Source organism: Scophthalmus maximus, chromosome 1 (assembly GCF_022379125.1).
Source record: "Scophthalmus maximus strain ysfricsl-2021 chromosome 1, ASM2237912v1, whole genome shotgun sequence".
In the NCBI taxonomy this organism is placed as follows: Eukaryota; Metazoa; Chordata; class Actinopteri; order Pleuronectiformes; family Scophthalmidae; genus Scophthalmus; species Scophthalmus maximus.
In genome coordinates, this window is record NC_061515.1 from 10,755,521 (window position 1) to 10,782,566 (window position 27,046).

A 27,046-nucleotide genomic window follows, 5' to 3' on the forward strand; every position below is an offset into this window, starting at 1 on the left:
CATCAAATGTTGATTTCCTTTTTGTATTCATTTGCAATTAGGCTATAGAAAAATGTAAAGCTCCCGAAATTGAAATGACAAATTTTCAAAGTGACTTGTTTGTCCTTGCTTTTTGGGGGGAGGTCCTCCTCGACACGTCAAGGGAAAGATCCTGTCAACGAGACAAACCACGCCTCTTCGTGGTGACGCTGAGCGCCACTCTGTATTTTGATTGGTGTTCGGCTTCGGCCACTCACGCGCCTCCTCCCTCCCCCGCACAGCGGCAGAGAGACTGATGCTGCTCAGAGCGGGTCTGAGGGAGGATGGTGCGTGTGTGTGTGTGAGCACGCGCGTGTGTGTGTGTGTGTGCACGTCAGAATTGGAGCAAGGCAGCCTCTTCTTTCGGGCTCAGGTTATAATTTGAGTTATTTTTCCAGCAGCGGTGTCCTCTCCTTCACCTACATCACCTGGAGGGCGCGCGTCTCTAACTCTGTCAAGGTGAGCTCGTGTTTTCTCTCTCGCTCTCTCCATTATTTACTGGATCGTTTTCTTTTACTGATAGCGACAAAAGTTGGACGTGTCATTCCTTCTGGGAATACCTTGCAGGATCGCGTCGGCTGAATATGGCAAGTGCATTTAAAAGTTAAGTTTTCAGGCTCTTCCATGTAACTGAAACGTGTCACCGCAGTTATTCAGCAGTTCAGTCAAATCTCCTCAGGCTTCACAGTGAAACCAGCCAACAGTAAACTACACTTAAACTGCAGGTAGCCCTACTTTGAACCCTTATACAAGCAGTTTTGCGGGATTCTTGTTGCACTGTGATGTGATGCAGACACTAAACACTGGCTATATCCTGTTAGTCTCCATGGTAACTCTGAGCCCCACTGCTTTATTCCCCCGGATAAGTTAAGTCGTGGAGGGTTAGTCTACAGTACATGAACGTAATACTCTGTAGGTCTCTGCAAACTATCAGTAAAACCCAAACTGTGAATAATGTGTCTAAATGGGTTACTGTGTTTGTGCTGCTGAGTTGATGTGTGTGATCCAAGGTTTGGAGTCAGCATCTCATACTCACTACAGAGCATTACAAACAAACAAAACAGGAATATAGATGATTTCAGATCGCAGATGTGAGAGAATATTAAGGCCTATACGCAAGTTATGAGCTGATAATTACACATTTGTGTAAATCCGTCATAATGATAGTGATTCTTGCACTGAACGTGGGGCGTGTGCCAAAGCTGCAGTCAAACCGTAATCCTGAGAGAGCTGGCTGAGTCAAAGCCATTTATTTTGTCAAAAACATCACTGTGGCTCACAAAAAATATAGCTTTTATTTTTACAGCATGAGCTCTTTTGGGAGTTGGATCAACAGTGAAACAGATGAGGCTTTTCAGGCGCTGTCCAAACATGTGTGGGGCTGCTGGGAATTTCTGTCAAAGTGGCATGACATGGCATGAAGTGGTATGTTGTGCACATCCCGCCTCACACTGGTGCACAGGTGAAGAACAAAACTAACGTCAGCAACACTGGAGACTGGACTTGTCTAAACGCTTTCTTTGACAAATACTTGAGAGAATGTAAAATTCCCTGTGTAGACTATTGCTCTCTTTTCCACCACTGTCACGGGCCATGTCCACCAGGGGACTGGGGTTTGTTTGGAGGCCAATTAGTCACTCTTGCAGCTCCTGAGGTTGTTTTTTCCCCCATTCCTGTCACACCCAAATGAGGGACTGGAGTGAAACACAGGGAGACTGTGAGTGAGAGGAATCAATGCAATCTGTGGAATGCTGAGCAAACCATGTCGTTAAAATAACAGATCTCCACCATAATTTCAGTCTTACCCTGTTGAATCTCTATATGGATGTGCACAACCGATACTCTGCTAGATTCCTCTACAGTATATTCATCTGTCATGCATGTTTGTGCTCGTACTTAAGTGCAGTAAAAGTAAAAGTTATGTCACTTGCAGCCATTGACTCCTAAATGGTGTCTTGCAGTAATCTGTGCAATGCTGCTCCAGGGTCTCTGCTAAAAATTAAAAAAATACACCTTTTTGAATATCCATTAAGCAACAGGTGAATAATACAGAAAGTGGATAAATTGGACCAACAGAGCGGCTGTTGTGAACATCTTGTGCACGTGGCTGGTGTTGGCTCTTTTGGCATGAGCAGTGGGCGCCCATTAATTATTCCTGTGGTTTTATATGTACACAGATAGATGTGGTTTCAGGTGCACAATACAGAAACTGAAGATAGACCTGTCAAGGACAAAATGACAAATAATAGTATTAGAGTTGTATTAAATTAATAAGATCATTGGTACCTCTCTTTATATACATAATCTTGTTTGTGCAGTGGTTTTCCAATAAAATTACTTGAATCATCTCATTAGTGATTTGTTTTTTTTAATGATGGAGTGCATGGTCTCATCTTCAGTCTCCTCCAGGCACCAGAGAGGCTGAAGGAAGCTTCAAGGCCGATTTCCTCACTCCCTCAGAGAGCGCCAGATATCAGCATGAAATTTTAACGACTGTGGCACTTTAATGTAAAAACAATAGCGCACTCCGTCGAGCAAAGTCGAGTTTCCACTGGACTGCTCCTCTTGGTTTGTAGGACTAAATTATTCAAAATGTTCCCTGTCCTAAAAGATGAAAGCTTGATGTGCATAAATAATGTAGACTTTTAGTCCAGGAATAATATTTTTTATTTATCTTTGTTGTTCTTTCCTTTCCTTTTTCCATCAGGACAAATATTTCTAAGTTTGTCATTAAATGTAATTTATTAGCCCCTCAACAAACTTACATAATAAGGAATATGATGACGGTCTAATTTTGTGAAATTATAATTTAATCAATAACAAAAACTTTAGCGAAAGAAACTTAGAAAACTTTTTCAAGCCAATTTTTATATTTTTCTAGCATTTATCTCCACCTGTCTATACTTCAATATGTATGTTTACATATTATTTTACAGATCTGTTATATTATAGAGCCCAAGCTTATGATTTTGGGTCCAACTATGGCATTCCAGTATGCATGTGTGCATTTTTTAATGCAATGTTTTACACATTTGAAGACATTCATGTTCCCCAGAGGATGAATCCTAATGACTTCCAGAGTCCATTACTTTTCCTTGATATTTTTTTGAATATCTTGACAACTATAGGAGTGGATTGGTATTGATTTATATTTGATACAGATATTCAAGGTCTTTGGTGATCTTCCAACTTCAGCTAGCACTGTCATCTGGTCAAATTTGAATACACCCAATAATTTGGTTTCTGATCCTGGAAAAGTAATGAAATGCCCATCATTCTTAGCTGTTATTTCACCGTATATAAAGAGTTAATTACCTCAGCTATAACTAAGGCGGTTGTGTAAATCAAAAAGTTACATATGGATTTGCTTGAAATGTTTTTAACGAAGATAGATCTTTTGGAAAGCAACAGCTGGATCGTACTGTCGTGCAAATAGCTATAGGTCAAGCACTATTTTTTTTTCACCACTCTTTTGTCCGTGAATGTCTGCATCCTAATGAGCTGGTGTTGAGTTATAACACACACACACACACTCTGTGACTCGAACAAAGGAGAGGACCTCAGTGCACACTACAGAAAAAGAGGTAGAGAGAGGGAGGATGGATGGAGGTGTGGCAGGGAAGGGAGTGTGTTGAGGATGTGGTTGATTAACAGGATGTTTTGTGGCATTGGTGAGAGTGTGTTGATACAGAGCCTGTGTCATATCTCAGACAGTAAACGACGTGAATGAAAGGGAAGTTGGTGAGGAGGAAGTTTATGTCGCTCTCTTACGATCATAAGCATTTTCTCTGGGTGTGAATGTGATGAATAGAGAGAGAGAGGTTGAAACTCTATTTCCTGCTGTCGAAAATGTAAGATTACAGATCGCAGCGCACGCTTTAAGCTCAGCGGCGTGAGCCTGTTTTTTGGAGTTGTGCCCCCCCCGGCCTTGGCAACCTTTCACTATGCCGCCTTAAGCAGATCAGGAGCAGGTGTCACCATCTGTGTGTTTCTATCAGAGAAGGTGTGACCGCACGCACACACACACACACACACACACACACACACACACACACACACACACACACACACACACACACACACACAGACAGACACACACTTGCAAACATAAACCTGCTTGATCAAGAGATGTATTAATGAATAATAGATCTGATGTTGGGATGAGGCCATGTTCTGTCCCCGTGTCAATTCTCTGTGCTAATGGCTGGCCTGGCTGCGTGCTGCCATGCCGACCTGATGTTGCATGAAGGATATATAAGATTACTAAGATTTGTAGACACCACTGTGGTGCCCTGATTCTGCAGATGGATATAAGATTATAGAGAGAGATTTTCTTTTTTTTTGACCCTACTCCCAGTTACACTGCTCAGGTCTTTATGGGAAAGTAATGGCTGCATGGAGAAGGCAAGTCACTTTCACAGGGGAGAAGAGAGAGACACGTTCAGGACGTGACTGTGTCTCGTGTTCTCCTCCTCAGACCTGGGTAATAAGCCGAGCGAGACTGACACAGTGTTACTCCTGCTCTTCGACTGATTGCCGCCTCTCGAAGAAGCCGATCTGAAACACTAAACACGCCAGCTTTGTCTTCCATGTCCCCGCATCAGAGCCCAGCCTAATGATGTTGATGATGGTGCCTTCATCATTTCATGAGGTTTGAGACACAGTTGATGAGAGGAGTGCTCAAACATCTGTTTGCCGCTGCAGAAACCAGACAGACGTCAGTCTCTAGAACTGGTGTATATTAAGTGAAATAAACTGCGAAATATTTGATTTTCACACAAAGGCTTTGGCTGAGCTTCTGAAAAATATAAATTGGCAGTCGTTGTAGTGCTTGAAAGACATTTTGGAAAGTATCTTTCTTGTCTATGAAGCTGCTGCAGCGAGCAGCCAGTTAGATTATCCTAGCACAAATTTCGGAAACAGATAAGTAGGTAGTCTAGCTGTGTTCATTAATTTAAAAAAAAGTGTTTAATTTACATATATAAAATATAACATATATGAAAACTGAATTACAAAAACAACCATTGATCATTTTATAGAGATCAGCAGTTGTTAGAATCCAGGAAGGTCCAGATTGGGATCAATCAAAAGTGCCTATCTATCTATCTATCTATCTATCTATCTATCTATCTATCTATCTATCTATCTATCTATCTAACCATCTATCTATCTAACGATGTATCTATCTATCTATCTATCTATCTATCTATCTATCTATCTATCTATCTATCTATCTAACCATCTATCTATCTAACTATGTATCTATCTGTCTATCTATCTATCTATCTATCTATCTATCTATCTATCTATCTATCTATGTCAGCTGTTTCTTTATGCTAAGATAAACTAACGAGCTGCTGATGCTGACTCGTATCCTCACGTCTAACACACATTTCCTAAAATGTTGAAATGCAATTGTATTTCTCTTAATAGTTTCAGGATAGATCCTCCATCTTCATCTTGTTACTGCTGTCAAAGTAAAGAAATATGGAATAATAAAAAGCAGCTATATTGTGGTATTAAATCACAATATTCTGTGTTACAACTGATGATTAAATATGGCCAAAGTGGGAGATTATTGTTCTGCTGTTTTCTCCGATCCGCCCTTCCTCTCGCTCCTCTTGTGTCAGTATCTCTCTTGCTGCATTTCTCCGTTTCATTAATGAGATAACACGGACTAAGTGGCATTTTTCCCAGCAGGGTAATACACAGATGTAATATGATTTCTGTTATGGTGACTTTCAGTTGCAGCAAATGGGAGCCCGGTGTGCCCTCCTTTAGTGGCCAGCAGCTGTCAGAAGATGTCTTTAATGACTCTGTTGTTTCCAGAGCAAATAAAGGGGAAGAATAATCTGAGTGCTCATGAAATACTAACCACTGATGAAGTTATCCCGCAGTGGAAAATTAAAGGCAATCGGAATTAAGGTGGAGTTTCTGATTCGGGTCTATTCAGATTGATGGATGAACAGTACTTCTTCACCAGATTCCCAAAGTTTGCTTTGTTGCTGTACTTCCTCTGGCAGCTCTGTATTAAGAGGAATGAGCTGTCAGGTAATGGCCGGTGGACCGCAGAGATAAGATGGTTACCGCGACACCATGTAAGGTCCGCTGTGAATGCAGAGGCCATTTGTTTTGTCAAGTGTTGGCTGATTGTTCCAGAGATTTAAAAAAAAAAAAAAATTTAAAGACCAAGAGAGAAGCTTGGAGCGATTTTGCCTTTTGGAGCCGTCTATTTCCTGCAATTTACATAAGTCTGTTTCGTCAGCCTGTCAATGCATCAAAGGGAATCAGTTTTGATTATGTTCAAGCAGAAAAGACTGGTTATTCTTATGGACAGTCTCACAGTCTACAGCTTTGGTTGCTTTGTACAGAAACATAATCTATTTCATAGATTTCAACACGTGGAGCAACTTCCCCCGCTGAGTTTTGCATATGAAATATTATTTAGGAGATCACGTGAACTTTTGCTCATTTGAAGGTTTATCTAAGTATAATCTCAACAGCTCGGTCAGAGTCATTGATCTATCTATATTCTAAGATGACTCATTTTTCACCACGGTACTCGCCTCGATAGCAGCTTCAATCTCACTTTGTCTCGCTAGTCATTACTGAACTCCAGCAGCGCCTCTCTCCTTGAAAAGATTTCACTTCTGAACAGTGGGAGTGTGTTCGGGAGTCTGTTCCCACTTCGCACCCAACTCCTTTGAAATACTGTGGTGCATCAGCGGCCTATGGGAGCTTAAGCGCTATCATTTTTGCAAACATGACTCTTATTTCCCAACAAGGCTGCCCTGGAGGGGTCCAACCATGAGACGCGTATTCCGGTGACTCACATCCTAATGATGCCTTTAAAGCTTGTTAGGGTTGTCAGTCCCTTCGGCGGACGCTGGAGACATTGGATGGACGGAGGAGCATCTGCAACTTGAACTGCAGAATGTAATAGAGGGCTCTCAGCTTCTCACAATCTAGTTAGTGTCGCTCTAAAGGACATTAAGACATCTGCAACTTCAGGGAGTAAGGATCTGCTGACTGTTTCGTTGGTACACCTTCAACCCACAAAACTAGAGTGTGAGTTCCCTACCCGAGAGCAGGAGCTTCGAACGGCAGAAATCTCAGCAGCCGGTGAAGTGGAAAAGTTTTTTTCAAAACACCTACAGATATTTGCAGTTATTTTGTGAAACTAGACAACATGGTTTTTGCTCATTACAGTATTGGGAGTACATGATTAACTGGGAGTAATTGATAAGGATACACTGGAATTGGGGATTTTAGTCAAGACACTGCACTGAACCACATCATGACCTGGAGACCTTTGTTACATGTAGAGCTGAAGTGATCTGTTGATGAAAAGAAAATTAATTGGCAACACTTTTAGTAATCTTTAAGTCATTTGAGCAAGCACTTTTTGCTTGGAAATATCTTTTAAAAAAATGAGTAGGCCTATCCACTGCTTTTCTGTGATCTACTGTTTTTGTGGACAACACGTTCAACTTGACCATATTATGCCAGATATTTTTTCACTATTTTCTAATATTTGATTGGCTGTTATTCAGATTTGAAAAATAATCATTGGTTGTGGCCTGAGTTGCATATTACCCCCCATCTCTCTCCTCCTTATTTTTCTGTCTGGTCAATATTATATGATAAAGAGAAACACCCCAAAAGCAGTTAGCACTAAGCACAAACTGTAACGTGGCACCAGTTTCACAACTAGATGGTCATAATACAAGTCCTGGATGGATTAGAAATCTGACGTCATGGTAGCACTAAAGAAGAAGTGGAGGGACCACCAAAGTCAGTATAAAGTATGGTTTGGGAATCATGACTGTCTGTACAACATCCCATGATAATCCTGCCAATAGTTGCTGAGAGATTTAATTTTGGACCAGAGTGGTGGAGCAACCAACAGATCGATATTTCCATCCGTGGAGTTGCTTTGCGGCCTGTGAGTCCGAGGGAGTTTCTCTAGTTGTTCCACAATAGGACGAAGATGCAGCTGAACATCAGGGGAGCCAGTACGAGTTTTAATCCTCTACTACACATCTGTCTAGTGTTGGTTTCTCATTATAGAAAAACCATCACCCACCCACACTTTGATGTTCAAGGGATGTCAGTCACCTCTTCATAAACCATATAGCCTTTTGTCTACATTTTGTCAAGAGCATTTGCATGTTCATCACTTCCTTTATCGAAGAGGCTGCAGGCTGAAGTACAGGCTGTGATGATAGACAGTGATGATTAACACGAGTTCTTATTTCATTCTAAAAATAGAGGGAACTTCAGTGAGACCAATTCTGTCGCTTGAAATTACGGCTTGTATGATGTATAACGACCTTTAGATATTTATCTGTATTTTCCCAACTGGAAAATAGTTAACTATTGTCGCTAATTTCTTTATATCATGTTCAGTTAAATTTGACAAAATTCTGTCCCAGCATTCAATCTTAAATAACAAAGAGTGAAATGTGTTGACTACTACACTATTTGTTATTGGAAAAAGTATTCAGGTGTTGTCCACTATGGTAGTTTGAATTTGAATTTGACTTTCTTCTTCATGATCGTTCAAGTTATTAATGTTGAGATGTTGCTGTCATGTGTATCATAATGTGGATTTTGTCCATATCAACCTGGGAGATATTCATTTTAATGGGAAACATGAGTCACGCTCATTCTTTGTAAAGGTCAGTGCCATCTTTACTGCAAAGACAGGTTTTTTTTTCAATAATGCAGTCGGCAGCTTTCCTGCTGCATGAGACAGCTATTTATTTATTTTTTATGGCTTTTTTTCACTAGAAAAAGTGTTTCTCCAAATCACAAAAAATATATTTGTGTTTGTGAAAAAGCACTGCACGTGTGCATATTTTGGTTTGTTTCCATTCACTCACATGAAAAGGAGGCCACGTAGAACTTTCCCCGTGGCCTGTGTTTATGTTTTGTCCTCATTCGCTGTCAGTGTCCATGTGATCTCCTCTGTTTCTTTGTCCTCAACACACTGGACCAACACACTCGGCACTCATTGTCTGTAAGGATCCCTCTTCTTTTTTTTTTTAGCAATCTGTGGTCTCAGGCATGACCGCTCTGCTCTTTAGCGCGAGCTATACAACCTGCGTTCTATTTTCATGGTCTGCGTTTTCATGTGTCTAGAGTTTCTTCACTCGTGTTTTCTCCGTTTGTAGACGACAGCAGCAACTGTCAAGTAAAAAATCCATACTGTCTGTAACCTTAATCCCCAACACGGCTCCTTTGTAATTTAATACAGTTTTATAGCAGTCACTTACTACATTTCTTCACTGCCGTCAATGAGCATGTGCTCCTCAGTGAGAAAGGGTAATTACTGGTGCTCTGACGTCTAATACTGCTGTCACCATGATGAAAGCCTGAGAAGCGGTGTTGTTGTATCAGATGAAAGGGTTCCCTGAAGGGTGGCAGGGTGACAGACCTGCATATAGCTGGTGTGATCTGTGGAAAGTGGATGAATAAATCAAAGGCCGACGGAGAGGCAGAGCAGTGGTAGATAGATTCATACTATGGGTGACATTTAGTGTGTCATATATCATATTTCTTTATAGCTTAGTCTGTTTTTGTCCTGGTTGTTCAATTGCATGCGGTAATAATTGAGCTCCGAACCGCGGCCTGAGGTCCACGGACAGAGGGGAGGTGGTGTCGGCTCGGCCGAAAGACCAAGGTCTCAGTTGACCACGCTTTTGTCTGTCCAACAAAACAAGAGGCCGTGGCCATTATGCACCACAAAGCCTGCGGATGCAGGGCAGGTAATATGATTAACCTTGCCGCTGCTTCAAAGTGGTAGTCAACACGTGCGGTGTCTGACTCAGTCGGAGGTGGGAGGAGATGCTGTTTGCATGATCATTCAGTAGTTTTCATTGGCAGGAAGAAAAACAGTCCATGGTAAGGTCCGGAGCAATAGAATATTTTTTTTTTGACAGAAAGTGCCAAGTGGCATCAAACTGATACTGTTTCATTGTTTATCATTTTGAAAATATAATAATGAAATAAAGTTAATGTCAGGTATGTTTTTGATTTACGTTTATGTATTTTTTTGCCTGATAAATGCCTGATAATTATTACTGGAACACAGTTAATTGTACTTCACTAGTACTAAAATGATAAATTGATTAATCAGTAAGTAAATTGACAGAAAATACCACATTGATTGTTCATTTAATATTAATGATTAATGTAAGACGTGCCAAACATCCACTGGTTACAGCCTCTCATGTGTACGGACACTTTAGTCTGTTTTGTATTCTTGTAAATGAAATACATTCGGGGTTTTCTTCTGCTGATTGGACGAACAGATGACACTTTTCACTATTGTTCACCATGTTACTAAATGTAGACTAAATAGTTAAATATATTATTTGAAGAAAACTGGCGAATCAACGAGGGAAATGATCTTCAGTCGTAGCCTTACTTTGAATTCCAGTTGGATTACTTAGCATGTTGCATGTATTTGCCATATTGTGATAAATCTTTACACGGGACATATATTTTTGGTAAGACTGTAAAAATTAATGGAAACATATTAAAATGCTATAAAAAATAATGGTGACTACTGTGATTAAAAGAAGAAAGTGTCTCTTCTCTTAGACAGAATCGCACAGATGGGCACATTACACAGTAATGAACCCAATGCTGCTGTTCATCCTCAGTAAAGCAAAACTAATGACCTGCTGCGTGTTCCCATGTGGACTGACATGATTTACACAAACACTTGTGACTACCCGGTTGTTCAGTCAGCGCTCCGTACCATGACAAACTGCCCCTCGCAGTGCATTAGCAACATGCTCTTCTACATGCTGACGTGGTTTAGGCTCGGGCACGTGACGTCAATAAGATTGTGCCTGGCAGTTGACTGAAGGGTGGCATTTTTGAAAGAGACCCCAATTATTTTCACACCATGTTGAAGTGATGATATTACAGTGTGTCAATGCTTTGCAATCTTTACGTGTGACATTTGCCTTTTTCTTGCCCCGTCAAGTGAGCCTCCCTTAAGAGTCAGATCAGCCTCCTATGAATAGAATAATCAGTATATCTTCAGCTGAGTTTACAGTGGTGAAAAGAAACGAAGAAGTTAAACTCAAATACTGTTTTTCTTTTTTCTTTTCTTTTCTTTTTTTTTTACATTTTTGAGTGTTCTTTATGATTTTTCTTTTTTTCATTGCTATAATAAATTTCAGTGGAAAACCTGTTTTTAAAACTGTTTGCTGTTTGTTGTTTGGTCTGAAATATGTCTGTAAATATTTTTAAAAACACTAAACGCCATCTTTAAATATTTGTTTTATCTGACCAGTTGTAAGTGTTTCTGTGCCTTACAATCACATGATCCTTACATTCTGAACAAATCCCTCATTCTCTCTGAAGGTAAGATGTGAATTATTTATATTTTAAATCTTCTGTGCAACTCTTGTGTTGCCTTGTTCTGCTACACGAAGATGGAAAAAACTAATCACTTTGAATAAACTAATGCATTTTTCAGTGAGACAGAGCAAAAGGCTTTTAGTGGGCTTGCTTATTAAAGCCATCGCTCTCTACCCCCTCCCTCGCCCTCTCTCCTCGTGACCCCGTCCTCACTCCTTCTTTGCTTACAGGAGGAATGTCTCTGGTGCTCCAGCTGTAGCCAGTCGGCAGCGAGATGGGCTCCGAGGAGCGCAGTTCAGCCATGTCACAGAAGATCTCCTCCCTGTCACGCAGCAACAGCAGCTCCTCGTCCAAACATGACAGCCGACAGGTAACTCACACAGACTCTAGGAGGCCCGCGCATGTCAAAAGCGAACACCCGGCCTCACATCATGCACTGTTCACTAGTGACATCTGACTCTGGTCTTGTTACAGATCATTTCACTGCTATTATGCATATGGAAGTCTGGAATTTTTTGTTTTTTTCCCCCCTTTGTTAATAGCAAACATAGGATGACGTAATCCTCAGGGATTTCTCTGTGTCGTGGGAGGAGCCTGACCTCACGCTAAATTCCATTTCCAAATAGATGTTGTGTTTTTCCCCGATGTTCTTGTGAGAGTTTATTTGCTGGATGGGAGAAAACCATTATCTGAGCCTCTCTTTGCATTATATATCGGGCACCAGGGACTCATCTACCAACTTGAGAGAGACTTTTTCTATCAGTCTCAGGCCTCAGCTTTTTTTCAAAATGTGGCAAAACTTAGAGAGCTCTGGATAACAGAAAATGCAGGGTTGTAACAGTTCCCTCCAAGGTTGTTCTCTCACATTCAAAGTAGTGAAGATATCTGTTGGTGTATTTGCCTTGAGCACTTACTGTAGCCAGCAGACTCATTCATTCTTCATTACCTGCAACAGCTTTCCCGTTTGGAAATGAGAGTAATTAAGTTTTTCTGCATTCCTGCCCACAGGGCTCAGACACTTGTGCTTCATCACTTTAAAGTTACATTGTTACAGTGTTTTCACCTACTACCAACTTTCGAACAAACAAACAAATAAATGTTATCTCACAATCACAATTTCCAACCTTAAAAGCCTTGACCGTGCTTGGACCTTTGTTTTGTATCTCCAATAAGAAATCAATTCATATTTCCTCAATGAAAATACCTAACAGTGGACACTGTCCAACCGCTGACAGTTTGGTCAGATACAAACATATCGACCAACTAATCAGCCAATCAAACGAGAGACTACAGCGCTACCTACTAGCACCTCTACAGCTCACGTATAAATTCATTTTTTCTGTGTATAGTTTGTTTAATTCAAACAATAACTTAAGCCATATATTTCTGGACTGGACAAAATAACTTCCTAGAAGCCATAGCCCCCAATAAACCACAACACATCATTTTTAGATTTAAACTTGTGATATTACTGTTACTTAGTGAGCTTTAGATACCTACATTATGCTCTCTTTGTGGTGGCCTGGTGAGCACTGTCACCTCGCAGCATGAAGCTTCTTGGTTCAAATCCTGGTACGAAGGTTTTGCCTCCGGCCCCCTCCCACAGTCAGATTGGGGCTAGGTTAATGAGAGACTTTAAGTTGACCATAGGTGGGAATGTGAGGGTGAATGGTTGATTGTCTCTGCGTGTTTGCCCTGTGATTGGTGGCCTGTCCAGGGTGTACCCTGCCTCTCACTCAGCCGTGATTGGCTCCAGTCTGATTCCAGTCCTTGCACAGTTTTTCTATCTTAAAGCGTTCAACATGATTTCCAATTTTCCTACCCTGATAGTTAACCCTGTAAGTACACATCTTCTTGTCAGTTATTGTCAGTGCTTCCTCTGTGAAAATCGTCCCTCGACCTTGAGGAAAAGCGTGTGACAATGACTCACAGTGTGACTGTGTCAGGCGGAGCTATAGGACGAGTGCTTGAGAGCAGCCCTCAAGCCACGCCCTCTCCATCCCCCACCCCAACAGATACAAGGGTTTATTTTAGACGGCCTCACCTCCAGCAGTCAGCCGCTCTGACTGATGCAGTGTGTTTGGCCAGAACTGCCTCATACTGGAGCAGTCAGGGACACCCTGAGATAACAAACAAAGTCACCTTAAACCGCTGCCAAGAAGCATAAAAGTCCCTCTGGATCGCTGTGACGCGATCGTTTTTGCTCCAGTTCTTGTCCCTCGAGGTAGTGTGAGGTATAATACTAAAATACCGTGTCACCGTTATATACTGTACCAAGCCCCATTATAGTCTTGTAGTTAAGATGCAAACCATGTGACCAATTCTAGCCGTGGATCCTTGTTGCACATGATACCCCCTCTCCCTCTTGTCTATTCCTACACTGTCAAACTACAAATGACAAAAAACAAGGTCAAAGCAGCAGAGGATGGCCTCAATACATTTCAAGCTCCAAAAACACCACACCCTTCTTTTTCCTCAGTGTAAATCAATAGCGTCTTTTACTCCTTTCGATGAGCTAGTTGACTTTCCGTTGGCTCCATGCACACATGAAGGGCATAAAAAATAATATCAAATCATGGTTTGTCAGCATTTTATTGGGATTCCAAAATTAAATTCTGATAATACGGAGAGTTATTTTTTTGCAGTGTTCCTGTGATGCTTAAGAAAAATGTATTTCACCTGATCGAACAATGGTGTGCGGTTTTTAATTTTTTGCCTGTGTGCATGTGCATCACGTAATGAAGCAATACGGCCACTCACGTCTCACAGCCATATTATGGAATTATTTTCACAAGTTAGGTCGTACATCTTATGACTAAACTGAAAATCAGTGGTGCTCCGGACAATGCATCAACATTGATGACCAATTTTCTGTTGACTTTCCAACAGATTAATCAACATATTATTTCAACACAAATATAAACCAAAAGTGCTTTTAACCACACATAAGTCCACAAAGATATTGCAAAGCCCTGTGTTGATATTGTATCATTGTTTATGCCGCCTACCTGGAATTCTCACATCTGAAGTACACGGCAGAGCTATCTGGATTAGTCTATGATGAAAAATCCTCTTAATCCTTCTATTTGCGGGGGATTTGGACTTGAGCGTTCTAATCTCAGCCAGGAAATGATCATTGTACGGAGTGAGATTAGACAGATAAGCTAATTTCATAAATGGGACTATGAGGTGAAAGTAGTCTGTGAAGCTCCACAGTTGACACTTGCACCTCAGAAGACTGCTGACAACTCGTGGAAAAAAAAGGCAGCGGATTTAAAGACGGCCCACAGCCACAAATTACAATATGCTTTTAACTCCGACCTTCGCTGTCCTGTGGTTGATTCATTCAATTTATATTACCAAACCTCCCGGCAACATTAATCTGCATGTGTGTGCACAAGTTGAGTGTCTGCTAATGTCTCACAGTTCTCGTAAACCATCTGTGCTCACAGGACAGCTGGGAAATAGTGGAGGGCCTGCGCGGGGGCTTCGGCAACGTCCTGGAGCCCCAGAAACAGGAGGGCTTCATGCTGAAGAGGAGAAAGTGGCCCATGAAGGGCTGGCATAAGGTATAATCCAACAGCGCATTTTTAGATGCACTTGACAACTGAACGTTGGTTTCCTGGTCCACACACAAAAAGAAATCTGCTGACATGACTCATTTTTGTTTTAAAGTAATTGAATGAGAGTATGCCGTCGCTGATTTCAGCCACAGAGGAGTCACATGTGACCGCGGTCAGTGGCCTCTCCACGCGCCACCTAAAAGCTTTCACTGGGATGATGCTCGCCGAGAGAGCTGGGTGTTCCTCTCAGATGCATTAGCTGATGCTCTGCTGGTTAATAGAGCTGTATACATTTAGTATTGACTTACATTTAGAGCGTGGGAGCTGTGTGCGCTCTCGACAGTCTGAATCTGACGATGGACAGAAGGAGCGCCGAGAGTGAAATGTGGAAGTGAATGGAGGACAAATGTTGCAGCAGCAGAATTAGAGGAAGAGTGGTTCAAGGAGAGGCAGGGAGGATGACAAAGGAAGGAAGGATGACTAACATCTCACTGCAGAGGAGGGTTGCACCGATGGTCATAGCAATAATCGATAGCCCACTGACAGGAAGATATTTGCTGCTTGTACTGCGGCTGTGGCTCATGGAGAAGGGCGATGGTTAGATCTCCGGGTCCTCCAGTCCACGTGCCGACGTGTCTTGGGCTAGAATTTATAACCTTAACTGTGTTAACATCCCCCAACACTCCTACAGAGACATCAACTACATACATTAACAAGAGGCTGACTGCGTGACTCCAGGATTGATGCTGTCTGGGATGTTGCATATCATTCAAGTTGCATCTCACTCGCTCATTGTCCTTCTTTCTCCCTCCCTACAGAGATACTTTTTCCTAGACAAGGGCATCCTGAAGTATGGCAAGTGCTGTGCTGATGTGAGTACTAAAGTCTGCTGGCTTCATACTATGTCACTCACAAAAGATAACAAGGGAAGCTAGCTGTGTGCTCTGTAAAGTTCTTGTATTGCTGTCTGTCTTTGCCAGAAATCTATCTAGCTGTGTCTGCAATTACAAAATTCCCTCACAATCAATCATAATTATTGATAAGAATCACACATCTCACATCTCACATAATTATAGTCACTCAGAAAGTCTGCTTTCCCAAGGCTGGGGAATTTAAAGATTGTTATTGCTGTGTTGAACACCAAAAACTGAACAGCATTCTGTATGTGTGAGGTCTAGTCCAATATGTTGTAACTGTCACGTGTTGACTTTGCCCCGCAGATTGAGAAAGGGAAGCTGCACGGCTGCATCGACGTGGGTCTCTCTGTCATGGCCATTAAGAAGAAAGCCAAGTGCATTGATCTTGACGCCGAGGAAAACATCTATCACCTGAAGGTAAACTGCCCATCTATTGAGTATGAGGCAGCCCCCACTGTTTTACAGGAAAAGAGATAAAACATGGATTATTTACATTATTCCCTTTGAATTCCCAGAACAGCTGTTTACACTAAATTGACTTTAAATTGACCTCATGCATCGTCTATGTGGCTGAGAGGGAACCGCTGCTCGTACTATACCTGCTTTTTTTCTTTCTGGCGACACCTCTCGTCACCTTTCTTCTCCTCGTGTTACTTTTCTGATTGTGGTATCTGCTCTGAAGATTAAGTCGCAGGAGCTGTTTGATGAATGGGTGTCCAAGCTGCGCCACCATCGGCTCTATCGGCAAAATGAGATTGCCATGTACCCTAATGAGAAGTCCTTCTACTACCCCCACTACCCCTCCCCCAACTCCCCCACCTTGGCTAAGAGCGCCCCTATGAGAAAGGTATACTTCTCCACTACACAGCGTTCTGTTGATGAAAAATTGATGTGGTCTGTAGATGCTTTCCTCTGTCTTTCTGCTTATGGTTATGGTTGTTCATCAGCAATATTTACTGAAGTCAAAGTCCCTCTACTGAAGTATGATGTGAAATAAAAGCTAATTGTTATTGATCTGACCTTTGGGAGGGTTTACCGTTGCAGTGCATCTCTATACAGAGGCAGTCCACGGTGCATGCGGTGGGAGCCTTCCCTTTGAGCTGCAACAGCCAGGCCAAAGTAACAGCCTGGCTCCAGTCATCTGATGACATGGACAAGTGCTCCAAAGGTGAGACAACAGAGCCGCCCCTTGTGATGTGTGGGTTTCCACTAGTATCTAGATTTTTAAAAATATATTTATACATATATATCCATTTCTGCTACTTCACACACTGTAACTTAGTCACAGTGAAGTTGCCATGTCTGGAGCGTTACAATCTGATGGCTCATTGTCCTTCACCGACCTCCTCCTCTCTCTGAAGAGTTGGTGCTGGGTGTGTTGGTTGGGGCACTGTGAGAATTCATTAATGTTTATTTTGCTTGCTTTGCTCCTTACCTCCTCAGGGTGCCAAAGCAATTGCGAAAATGTAGCACAGAAGACCATTAACCTATGTTTGTCTTCTTCAGTCACTGACTTTATGGATAGTAGATCACTGGTGGAGAGATTTCGCTAATGTCTTTCCTTTTTTTTTCCCTTCCCCCACATCACCCCAACCGTCGTTTCTCAATGTGACTCTCTTTCCTGCTCTCAACAGACTTGTCGGTCTGTGATGCCTACCTGCTGGAGCTCCACCACCTGCTCCAGTGTATGGAAATCCTCCATCGGACCTATTCTGCTCCATCGATCCAAGCCCTGCAGGTCAGCGCAGGTCTCTTTCTTGTTCGTCTCGGTTGGGAGCATTGCTGCTATTCAAGATTTTGTGCAGCAAATGAATCACACCCAAAACCTTTGTCCTTTCTCTCCATCAATATTTTTAGTTACCCTCAAAGTCATTTGCTACTAAATATAGAACTTCACGCATCTTGCATCTTGCACCTTGCACTTCCAGTTCTGAAATAACTCAAGCGTGAGTATCTTTCTTTATTGTTCGCCAGACATCCACATTTGACAGCCCCAAGAAGGAAAAGCGACTTCCAAGGAAGTGGCGCACTAAAAACTACAACAAAGACGTCAAAACAACTCTGCAGGTAGACGAGGTGACAATGAAATTTGACCCTAACTTAATATTTGAAGTCCCTTGAAGTTCTGTTCCTCCTGTGCTACTGCAGGTACCCGGCTGCATGTCCTCTGGCTCTATCCGCCTCCATGCCTCTAACCCCAACCTCTCCACCGCTGCACTTGGTAATGACAAAGCCGACACCGAATCGCTGGATTCTGCTTTTGACGTGGCCAAGCTGCAGGAGGACTTCTGCCGCATTGCCACCAACTGTGAGTATGTCATTTGAATCAAAAGATTGACGTTTGAAAGGTGCGTCTGACAGCATTTTAAAGATGTTTTACAGTGTGAGAGTGACTCTGCCACTGTGTCGTCTTTCACATGCCTCAGTTACGTCCAATAGATCTGTCTGCCTGCTGTCACAAAGTAAGATCGCACTTGCCCCGTGTTGTCTAAAACGAACAGAATACAAGTGACAATGGTGCAACAATGCAGCTGTTAATTACTGATAAACTGTCAGTCTCAGTTTTAATTTGTCAGGATTCTGACGACGTTCCCCGTCAGCATCCTCCCCTAGTGATTACTGAGGGAGAGGTGTACACTTTCTAAACCACCGCACCTGGAAAATCTCTTTTGTAAACAGAGGATTGGCCCATGGGGGTCTAATTTAGTTTTCTGCCCCTCCTGATTGACATTTATATTCAGATAGCTGATGCTTGCCATGCAATAATGAGGATTATTTGTGTTTTACACAATGGCATATGTTGCTCCAGGGAATAGCTGTAAATGCATTTTTATTTACAAATTTTATGCACGTTCAAGATAAGGATGTCTGATGAGCCGAAACTAACACAGTGATTCCATTGACATTGCAAGAATTCTCCATTATGTAGCTGACTGAGCACCGATTATGAAATGCCCCAAAATTAATGAACAAAGATTACAGCTTGGTGAGAGACAAGAAATAATCAAAAAACTTCACTTAAATTTTATCAGAAGCAAGGTGTGATATACTGTCAACGGATCTACTGTGAGTGGATCTACATCATTCTGGAATTAATATTGAAATTTGGCTTGCACTTAGAGCTCCCGGCTTTTTCCCCTTGTCGTCACAGTGCACGCAACCATGAAGACGGCCCTCAGTTCTCTGACCTCTGAGAGAGAGAGGTTAAAGCAATGTCTGGACCACGAAACGTGTCCCCCTACCTCACCACAAGTCGTCGGCCTGAAGAACTCCCTGTCAACGGTACGTGAGCCAACACATCTTACCAGTCAGTAGACGCGTGTCAGGAACTCCACTTTCTCTAAGTCTTTGACACGGATCTCAGAGGCCTCGTCCTCCCACAACCACTTGTCAGCCGTGACACATTGATGAGCCTTTTAGAGGGATTACTCGCTGCTGGTGTGGCGCCTACCCACTCGAACTCTGTTCGACAGTCATGTTTTCCTGTGGCCGTTGCCTCCCACCTTCTTCAGCGTCCTCTTTCCATTTTCTGTCATGCTTGACTTCTTTCACCATATTACAACTTGTGTGCTCAGCCCACTGCCTCCTGCCAGATTTCTGTGGTGATAACACATCTCTGTCTCGTTTGAATTGCCACTGTGTATGATTTGTGCTGTATAAATAAACCTTGTCGGGTGTCTGCTATAAACAAATGTTTACACTGGTTATTTTCCCAGGCTTTAGCCCAGAACTCTGAGCTGAGAGAGCGCCTGAGCAAGATTCATGTCGAGTCCCACATCGTAGAGCCCACACTAATAAATCTCACTGCCCCTGTGCAGGTGGGTGCAGGAATGCAGTGACTCCACTCCCTTTCCCCCACCACCACCACCACCATCATGATGATTATTCTTATCTCTATCTTTTTATTTTTCCATCCCACACTGTCTAGAGTTTTTGCCACAGAATGAATGAGCTGTCCGTTCCCTCTCTTTGAGATTCACCCCCTCACTTGACTCACTTTGTCTCGTGATGACAATGACTGTAAAAAGTGAGCAAAATTTTCTTTACTACACACTACCCCCTGAAATAAATTGTATTTTAACTATCTTCAATAGCCACCAGTCTGGTGGCTCAGAGGAAGACTTCTAACTATCTGCCACATAATCATCTACTAAAGGAAGCTCTTAATCAGATGCTCCCTTAATCAGATTTGCTGACCAGAGAAGGGATTTGATCTGCTTAATTGTGTCCCTGGAAATTAGTTGAACACACGGTGCAAAAAAACAAATGCGCCCTCTCAGAGATTATCTCCCCGCTTATAAATCCGCTTCAGCTCCTAACCCTAACGAAGGATTGTCGGGTGTGCTCAGCTCCATGTGTGATTCTGTGTCGAATACTTCTTCTTTTCTCTTTTTGATTTGTTTGCATGTTTTCAGTTTTTGCAAGAAGAATTGTGGGAATGCTGTGAGTCTATTTTAAATGTGCATCTTGAAGCAACCCCTACTTGACCGAGTTTGAGATATTGGACAAGAGCAGGTTTGAAGGGAAAAAAGAGTGGGTTTACACAATTTGCACGATTAGCTCTTTCAGACATGCATTGAAGTTTGAACATTTTCCTGAACTTTTCCGGAGGGGCTGTGAGAACGCCGGATGTTTTCCGGCGCTTTTCCTGCCAGCTCCCTAGTAAAATGTCCGGAACATGTCTGAGTGAAACATGTCAGAAAACAGCAGGAAAATCCCTGGAAGATTCACAGCGAGAGAGCAGGCCACCCCCACACCTGAATGTTCCCCAAAATTGTCCTGCTGTTATGAACACGTCTTGAATTGAATGGCTGTTTATATTTGATACGGTAATATATTTTGATACAGTCTCTAGAAATATAATACACCTTGTTGATACAGTACATTATATAATTGTTACACTCAATCATCCCTTTACACAAATTTAAATGTTGTAGTGTTGACACTTTAAGAAGGTCTTCATTTTGACGGTGTATGGATGTTGCCGTGCGTTAAAAACTGAAATATATTTGCATGTTATAAATGCAATGAATAAATGTAATTTACTGTGTAACAGCTGCTTTTTGAGAAATTTGCAGGGTTATGCTTTTCTTTTCAGACAGCATAACCCTAATATATTGCGACATACTGTAAGTGTATATAGATGACTGTCTTTCAATATACATACGTGTTAGTTTTTCGTGTTGTGATCCTCTCACTATCTACACAGTGTGGTTGTGTTGTAGTCTGAATGGCCCCGTGATTGCCACCCTTTTTGGATATGATGAGATCGCCCCTCTCTTGCCATTAATTATAGCTGTTGACATTATGTCTCCTAGAAACAGGAATCCGTTGATGAATCCCATCCCCTTGTACACCAAGTATCCAATGAGAGCAGAGCGTCAATTGCAGAGTCTTTGTCCGAGTTCTTCGATGCACAGGAAGTTCTGTTGTCTGCTAGTTCCTCTGAAAATGAGGTAAGTGTAGGTGTTAAACTGTTACAATCAGCATTTGCACTGATTTGTCTTTTTCTCAGAATCAGCCCGTGGTATAAACACTTTTACAACACTGACGTTTATGGCTGCTAATATTTGGAGAAAATGTTTCACAGAGAGAAAAATGACCTAACGAAATGACCACCAGAGGTTTTCAATTCACCCGAATTCATAAGCGCTGTCCGTCTCTGTTCAACCAACTGTGATAATATCTTTCCACTGCAGAGAGAACAACTCTCACATTTTTTTATGACGCGTATCATTAAAAACAAATCTGCCCTTACTGTTGCTGGCCTCTCCTTTCATTGTTCGTGTGGCATGTCTGATCAGTTCACAGCTGGAGCGGAAACAATGTGAAAATGGAAGTAAATTACTTGAATCTAAAAATACAGCAAGCCGAGGTGCAAATTTGTGACCAGGTCCTCGGGGACCCTTCGTCTCCAGCGCCATGGATCTGCTGCTGGCGTGACAGGATGTAGAAAGAGACCTGCCCAGAAGCTGCAGGTTATATTGGAAAATGTGTCTTTTATCTATCAGCTAAAGTTGGATTGCCTTATTTTTTGTTTTTTAGGCGTCAGAGGATGACTCGTATATCAGTGACGTCAGTGACAATATCTCCATGGACAACTTCAGCAATGGGACAGAGAGAGAGAGACCAAACTCAGGTAAACAATGGAACAAAGAGTCTCTGGCCACGGTGCAATGTCATGGATAAATGATGTTTGCTATTTGCTTACGCCGCGCAAAGATCTGTCAGTGTCCTCGCTGACCTCATACACCATCTGTTCCCAGGGCCTGTGGAGGAGGGCACGGCCCTCTGTCAGCGTCGATCCCGTCTGCCCTCTCCCAGTCCCAACAACAGCACCATCAGCCTGTGGAACATCCTCAGGAACAACATCGGCAAAGACCTGTCCAAAGTGGCGATGCCGGTGCAACTCAATGAGCCGCTCAACACACTGCAGAGGCTGTGTGAAGAGCTGGAGTACAGCGAGCTGCTAGACAGAGCTGCCAACACTCGGGACCCTTTCGAACGCATGGTGAGAGGTGGCAAATTCACTCAGTGGAGCCTCCCGACTGCAACCTCCTCACTCTGAGGATTAATCCCTACACAAACACATGTTTAATACTCTGAACAGAGTCCGGTTAGGAGAAAAAAGACCCAATATTACAAGAATAAAGGTGTACTGTAATTTTGCAATAATAAAGTCATAATTTTCAAGAAAACGCCACATTACGAGAATAAAGTCGTAATTTTTGGCCTGTCGCCCGCGTTAAAATGAGTTTCATAAATAGCAAAATACTTAATATTTTGCCACATCAGCAGCTTATAATCATACGTATCAGAACTTTGAAAACATTGTGCAAAAGACTGTGTCTTATCCGAAGAAAGAGCCACACGGGTCTGGAGGAAATTGCCTCTTTTGTGGAGGAAGAAAAAGGCTGGTATTTTTTTTACTTTTTCTCAAAATATAACAACTTTTATTCTCATAAAAGTACCACTTTATTCGCAAAATCTTGGAATTTGTTCACATTTGTTGTGTCTGACCCATAAACAGTGATGCTGTTTATGGGTTGACAGCTGTTCATTTCTGTGTGGGAGGTGTAGAGATACAGCCTGTGGAGGACAAGTGTGCAATATACAGTATATAAATGTGATATGGAAAACAGTAGTGGTCTGTGCCCCCCCCCCCCATTGTTATGTGGAATCATATCAGTGCTCTCCTGGCTCAGTGCAGCTATTTGAGTAGCAGAGAGGAAATTACAACCGCTGAGGATCACAATGGGATTCGACATTCGTTAGGAGCCAATGCTTATCATTATAAATGAATGCTTTAGTTCATTGTTTGGTGGTCGCTAGTATTTTTTTTTTTATCCATAAGATTTTCACAAGGTAAATTTGATGTCTCAGTTATTCTTTTTGCTTCCACCTCAGTCATACAAATTGTACATAAAGCTACTAACTGTGTTGTCTTTATGTAGGTATACGTAGCTACATTTGTCGTGTCAGGCTACGCATCCAGCTACTACAGAACTGGTGGAAAACCGTTCAACCCCGTCCTGGGTGAGACGTACGAGTGTGACCGACCAGATAAAGGCTTTCGATTTGTTGCAGAGCAGGTACGCAAGAATTCGAACTTATGTGCTGTTAACACGTCAACAACCACAGGACTCGGTGAATCGATGCACTAACGCTGCTCTTTGTTCCTCTCTACAACGTCAGGTCAGCCATCACCCACCGATCTCAGCTTGCCACGCGGAGTCTAAAGATTTTGTGTTCTGGCAAGGTGAAGATCCAGATCTGTTTTCAAGGTCTGTTAAGTTTACGAAGCAGCTGGTTGTTCAGGACGGATGTTAATGTGCACTGTTGCTTTTCTCTGACTGATACTGTAGACGTGAGATGTAAGAACAAGTTCTGGGGGAAGTCAATGGAGATTGTTCCTGTGGGTACCACTCATGTGACTCTGCCAGAGTGAGTCTCTCCTGCCTCATTTACTGTAGGACTGGACACATGCACACACGCACACACGCACACACACACACACACACACACACACACACACACATTCAAGTCTAAACGAAAGAGCAAAATGAACGTAGTTTCAAACTCTCATTTGCTTTAGATTTGGAGACCACTACGAGTGGAACAAGGTGACGTCCTGTATCCACAACATTCTCAGCGGACAGCGCTGGATCGAGCACTACGGGGAGATCTCCATCCGAAACTCCAGCAGTGACGTTTGCCAGTGCAAGGTCACTTTTGTGAAGGTGAGGCTTTAACACACCAAGGACCTTTTGAGTGCACCAATACCAGAGCTCCACGCTGCAGACGTATTAGACCTCGAGAACTGTTGTCACACCTTTACCACACTAGCATATCCAATACTGTAGAATATAGTGACTCATACACCATTATATTTAAGTATATTATCTGTCCTTAATGCCATAGCTCTCTCATTTGCCGTATCTTAGTGTTGGTAGATGTCCCTCTGTGAGCCGCAGGAGGCTACTTCAAAATAACATTCAGTATAAAAAGATTTTTTCTTCTTATATATATATATAGATATAGATATATATATATTGTAAGTCACCCACAGTCATAGTAACATCTGTAGTTCCTTCATGAGTCCATAAACATTTTACACATGTGGTGCTCTTCACATGCATGTCCGCCAGAAGGCCTTGATGTTTTCAGTGACAGACGTATGGAAGCTTTAGAGAGAAGGTTAATTGCTTTATCATGTGCCCATCTGAGAGACCTGAAGCCGTGCGGCATCGCAAGCCAAAACATGCCAGAGCTCATTATGCATCCTCATCCCTCATTGAACACTCCGGCTCTGCGCCACACACTGGGGCTCGGGTTAGTTTACGCAACAGCAACATCTGCTGACTGGAAGAGGACACCGTCAAGACCTCTGCATTGTGCAGTCGTTCTCACCTGCAGTGTAGCACAACTCCCCTCCACGTGACCCATTGTTCAACACCACGTTCGATTCTCTTCCCAGGCCAAATACTGGAATTCCAGTGTGAATGAGGTGGAGGGAACTGTCACGGATCAGAAAGGGAAGGTCGTCCACAGACTCTTTGGAAAGTGGCACGAGGCGGTTTTCTGTGGAGACCCACCTTCAGCCACATGCATCTGGAGAGCGAGTACGACTGGTTGCTGTAATAGCTGAGCACCGAAAGCTTCTTTTACAATGTATGTCTCCATATTGAAACATCTAATGCCCTGGATGTTGTTTGTTTGCAATGCAGATGCAATGCCAGTAGACCATGAGCAATACTACGGCTTTACCAAGTTTGCTGTTGAACTGAATGAGTTGGACCCATCTCTGAAACTGCTGCTGCCGCCCACAGACACCAGACTACGAGTAGACCAAAGGTAACTTCAACTTCACCTTTATTAATACGCTGTCTGGAAATTCTGCCCAGACACAGAACTGTCGACAGCCAGAAACCTCTGAATCACATTTGATTCACAAGTCTATAAATCTTTGTACTTTCTCCTAAGAAAAGTCACCAACATTAAATCAGCTCTGTGAGATTAAACACAAGACAAGTTTTATTATATTATCATTATATGAGACTATAAAAAAAACTATTTTTTAAAGAAAAAGAAAAAAACTTAATAGTGTATTCACATGCATGTAAGTAATAATTGTTCATTTTCTGCAATAACCTGAAAGACAAGACCTTCAGAAATCTCACTCTTTCTGCCACAGTATTATGATAGAAACGACAGCTCATTGCCAGCGAATATCTGCGCAACACAACTTTTATTTTCTTACATCGTGAATCTCAGGCGCACTTTTGGGAGCCGTCTTGAAAAACGCACACCACACTCTATGATCAAAATAGCACAAAAACGGGCACATCAATGCTTTTGGTAAGAATAGCAAGTAACAGCGGAGGCTTTCAGATCCGTCAAAATCATTTTGGATCACGCTCTATTGAGGTTTAAGCGTCTGTAAAATAAACACGGCTTCTAGCCCTGAGTTATGGTTTCCTATTTGTCCGCAATAATGCAATAATTGAAGATTCAATTTAAAGATTTGAAGATGAATGTCTTTGTGGTGTTTGCATGATGAATGTGTCTGTGTGTGGCTGGCAGACTGCTGGAGGAGGGAAACCCGGAGGCTGCAGAGGAGCAGAAACAGAGGATTGAACAGCTGCAGAGAGAGAGACGGAGAATCCTGGAGGAGAACAATCTAACACATCAGCCCAACTTCTTCAGGTAGAATAAATACCTAGACCTTCTCACCAAAGCACTTGATTCACAGTAAAGCGAGCACATATTTGTAGCTTTATTGCATCACGGTAACATAACTGTTTCAGCTTCAACACGTCTTCCACGTTATTCATTACTGCCCGGAATTTCTTCGGTCTCCTCAGGAAGTCGAAGGACGACACCTGGGTGAGCAAAAACACGTACTGGGAGTTGAGGAAGGACCTTGGCTTCGCCCACGCAGATTCTCCTTTGCTGTGGTGACTGTAGATCAACCACATTTCATCCTGCGCAGCCTCCACTGTGATCCAGGCTGGTTCTGGGGATGTCTGTATTCCAGTCTTGCATTCGATCCTGTCTCCTCTATCGTAGTTCATCAAAGTTACTGCCTTAATCGCAAGTGCTTATCCAAGTTGTGTAAACATGTTTATGCAAGCATATTATGAGAGAGTCGGTGAATTTGAGCACTTTTGCAAAATATTTCCATATTCCTCTAATGTTACTGAAGTTGAGATGAGGAATGGTTAAAAACATGAGTTTAAAATGTAGTGAACAACCGGTCGCTTGAGCTGCCATCTTATCACCCACATTCTCTACCTCTGAGATAAACTAGCCCCGATATGCCAGTCATTGAGTAAACACATCTAATATTTATTCGCACCCGCCTGATGCCTTACTGCTTGTGCTCATATTGTTTAATTTTTTTTTTGTTGCATCTTAAATTCTTTTTTTAATCCTGACTGACCTTTTCGTTCATGTCTTCACAAGGGTGATTTCTGCTTTTTTGCTATGACTTTGTTAATGATTGTGCACCAATGAGCAGCAGTAGCAAACTTCCAATCCAGCGTGTTTTTCACTTAACCTATTGCACCGTTGTCTATATGGATGGTGTGGGTTTTGTGACCAAAAGTGTCCAAAGCTATGCTCCATGAGCTCAAATAAAATCCGTGATGCTTTCTTTTTGTGGTGTCA

The 27,046-nt window shown here is 42.3% G+C and overlaps 1 protein-coding gene across 7 annotated transcripts; it reads left to right on the forward strand.

Annotated features, from left to right (window-relative positions):
- Positions 1 to 269: 269 nt before the first annotated feature.
- Positions 270 to 27,032, forward strand: osbpl3b (oxysterol binding protein-like 3b). Of its 7 annotated transcripts, XM_047335271.1 has the most exons (23): positions 270 to 477; positions 11,628 to 11,767; positions 14,850 to 14,966; positions 15,779 to 15,832; positions 16,181 to 16,294; positions 16,560 to 16,724; positions 16,922 to 17,045; positions 17,512 to 17,615; positions 17,852 to 17,944; positions 18,026 to 18,185; positions 19,029 to 19,159; positions 19,594 to 19,695; positions 21,196 to 21,333; positions 21,923 to 22,016; positions 22,144 to 22,388; positions 23,332 to 23,469; positions 23,573 to 23,636; positions 23,743 to 23,821; positions 23,973 to 24,117; positions 24,855 to 24,999; positions 25,105 to 25,231; positions 25,961 to 26,083; positions 26,242 to 27,032. In XM_047335271.1, exons 2-23 carry the CDS (start codon positions 11,672 to 11,674, stop codon positions 26,336 to 26,338), a joined length of 2,655 nt encoding a protein of 884 aa, XP_047191227.1. In that variant the 5' UTR covers positions 270 to 477; positions 11,628 to 11,671; the 3' UTR covers positions 26,339 to 27,032. The 7 variants fall into 7 exon arrangements, with proteins under 7 accessions (XP_047191227.1, XP_047191214.1, XP_047191215.1 ...); XM_047335258.1 differs by lacking the exon at positions 19,594 to 19,695 and having other exon boundaries at positions 271 to 477; positions 16,907 to 17,045; XM_047335259.1 differs by lacking the exon at positions 19,594 to 19,695 and having other exon boundaries at positions 271 to 477; positions 16,907 to 17,045; positions 21,202 to 21,333.
- The last annotated feature ends 14 nt before the right edge of the window (positions 27,033 to 27,046 follow it).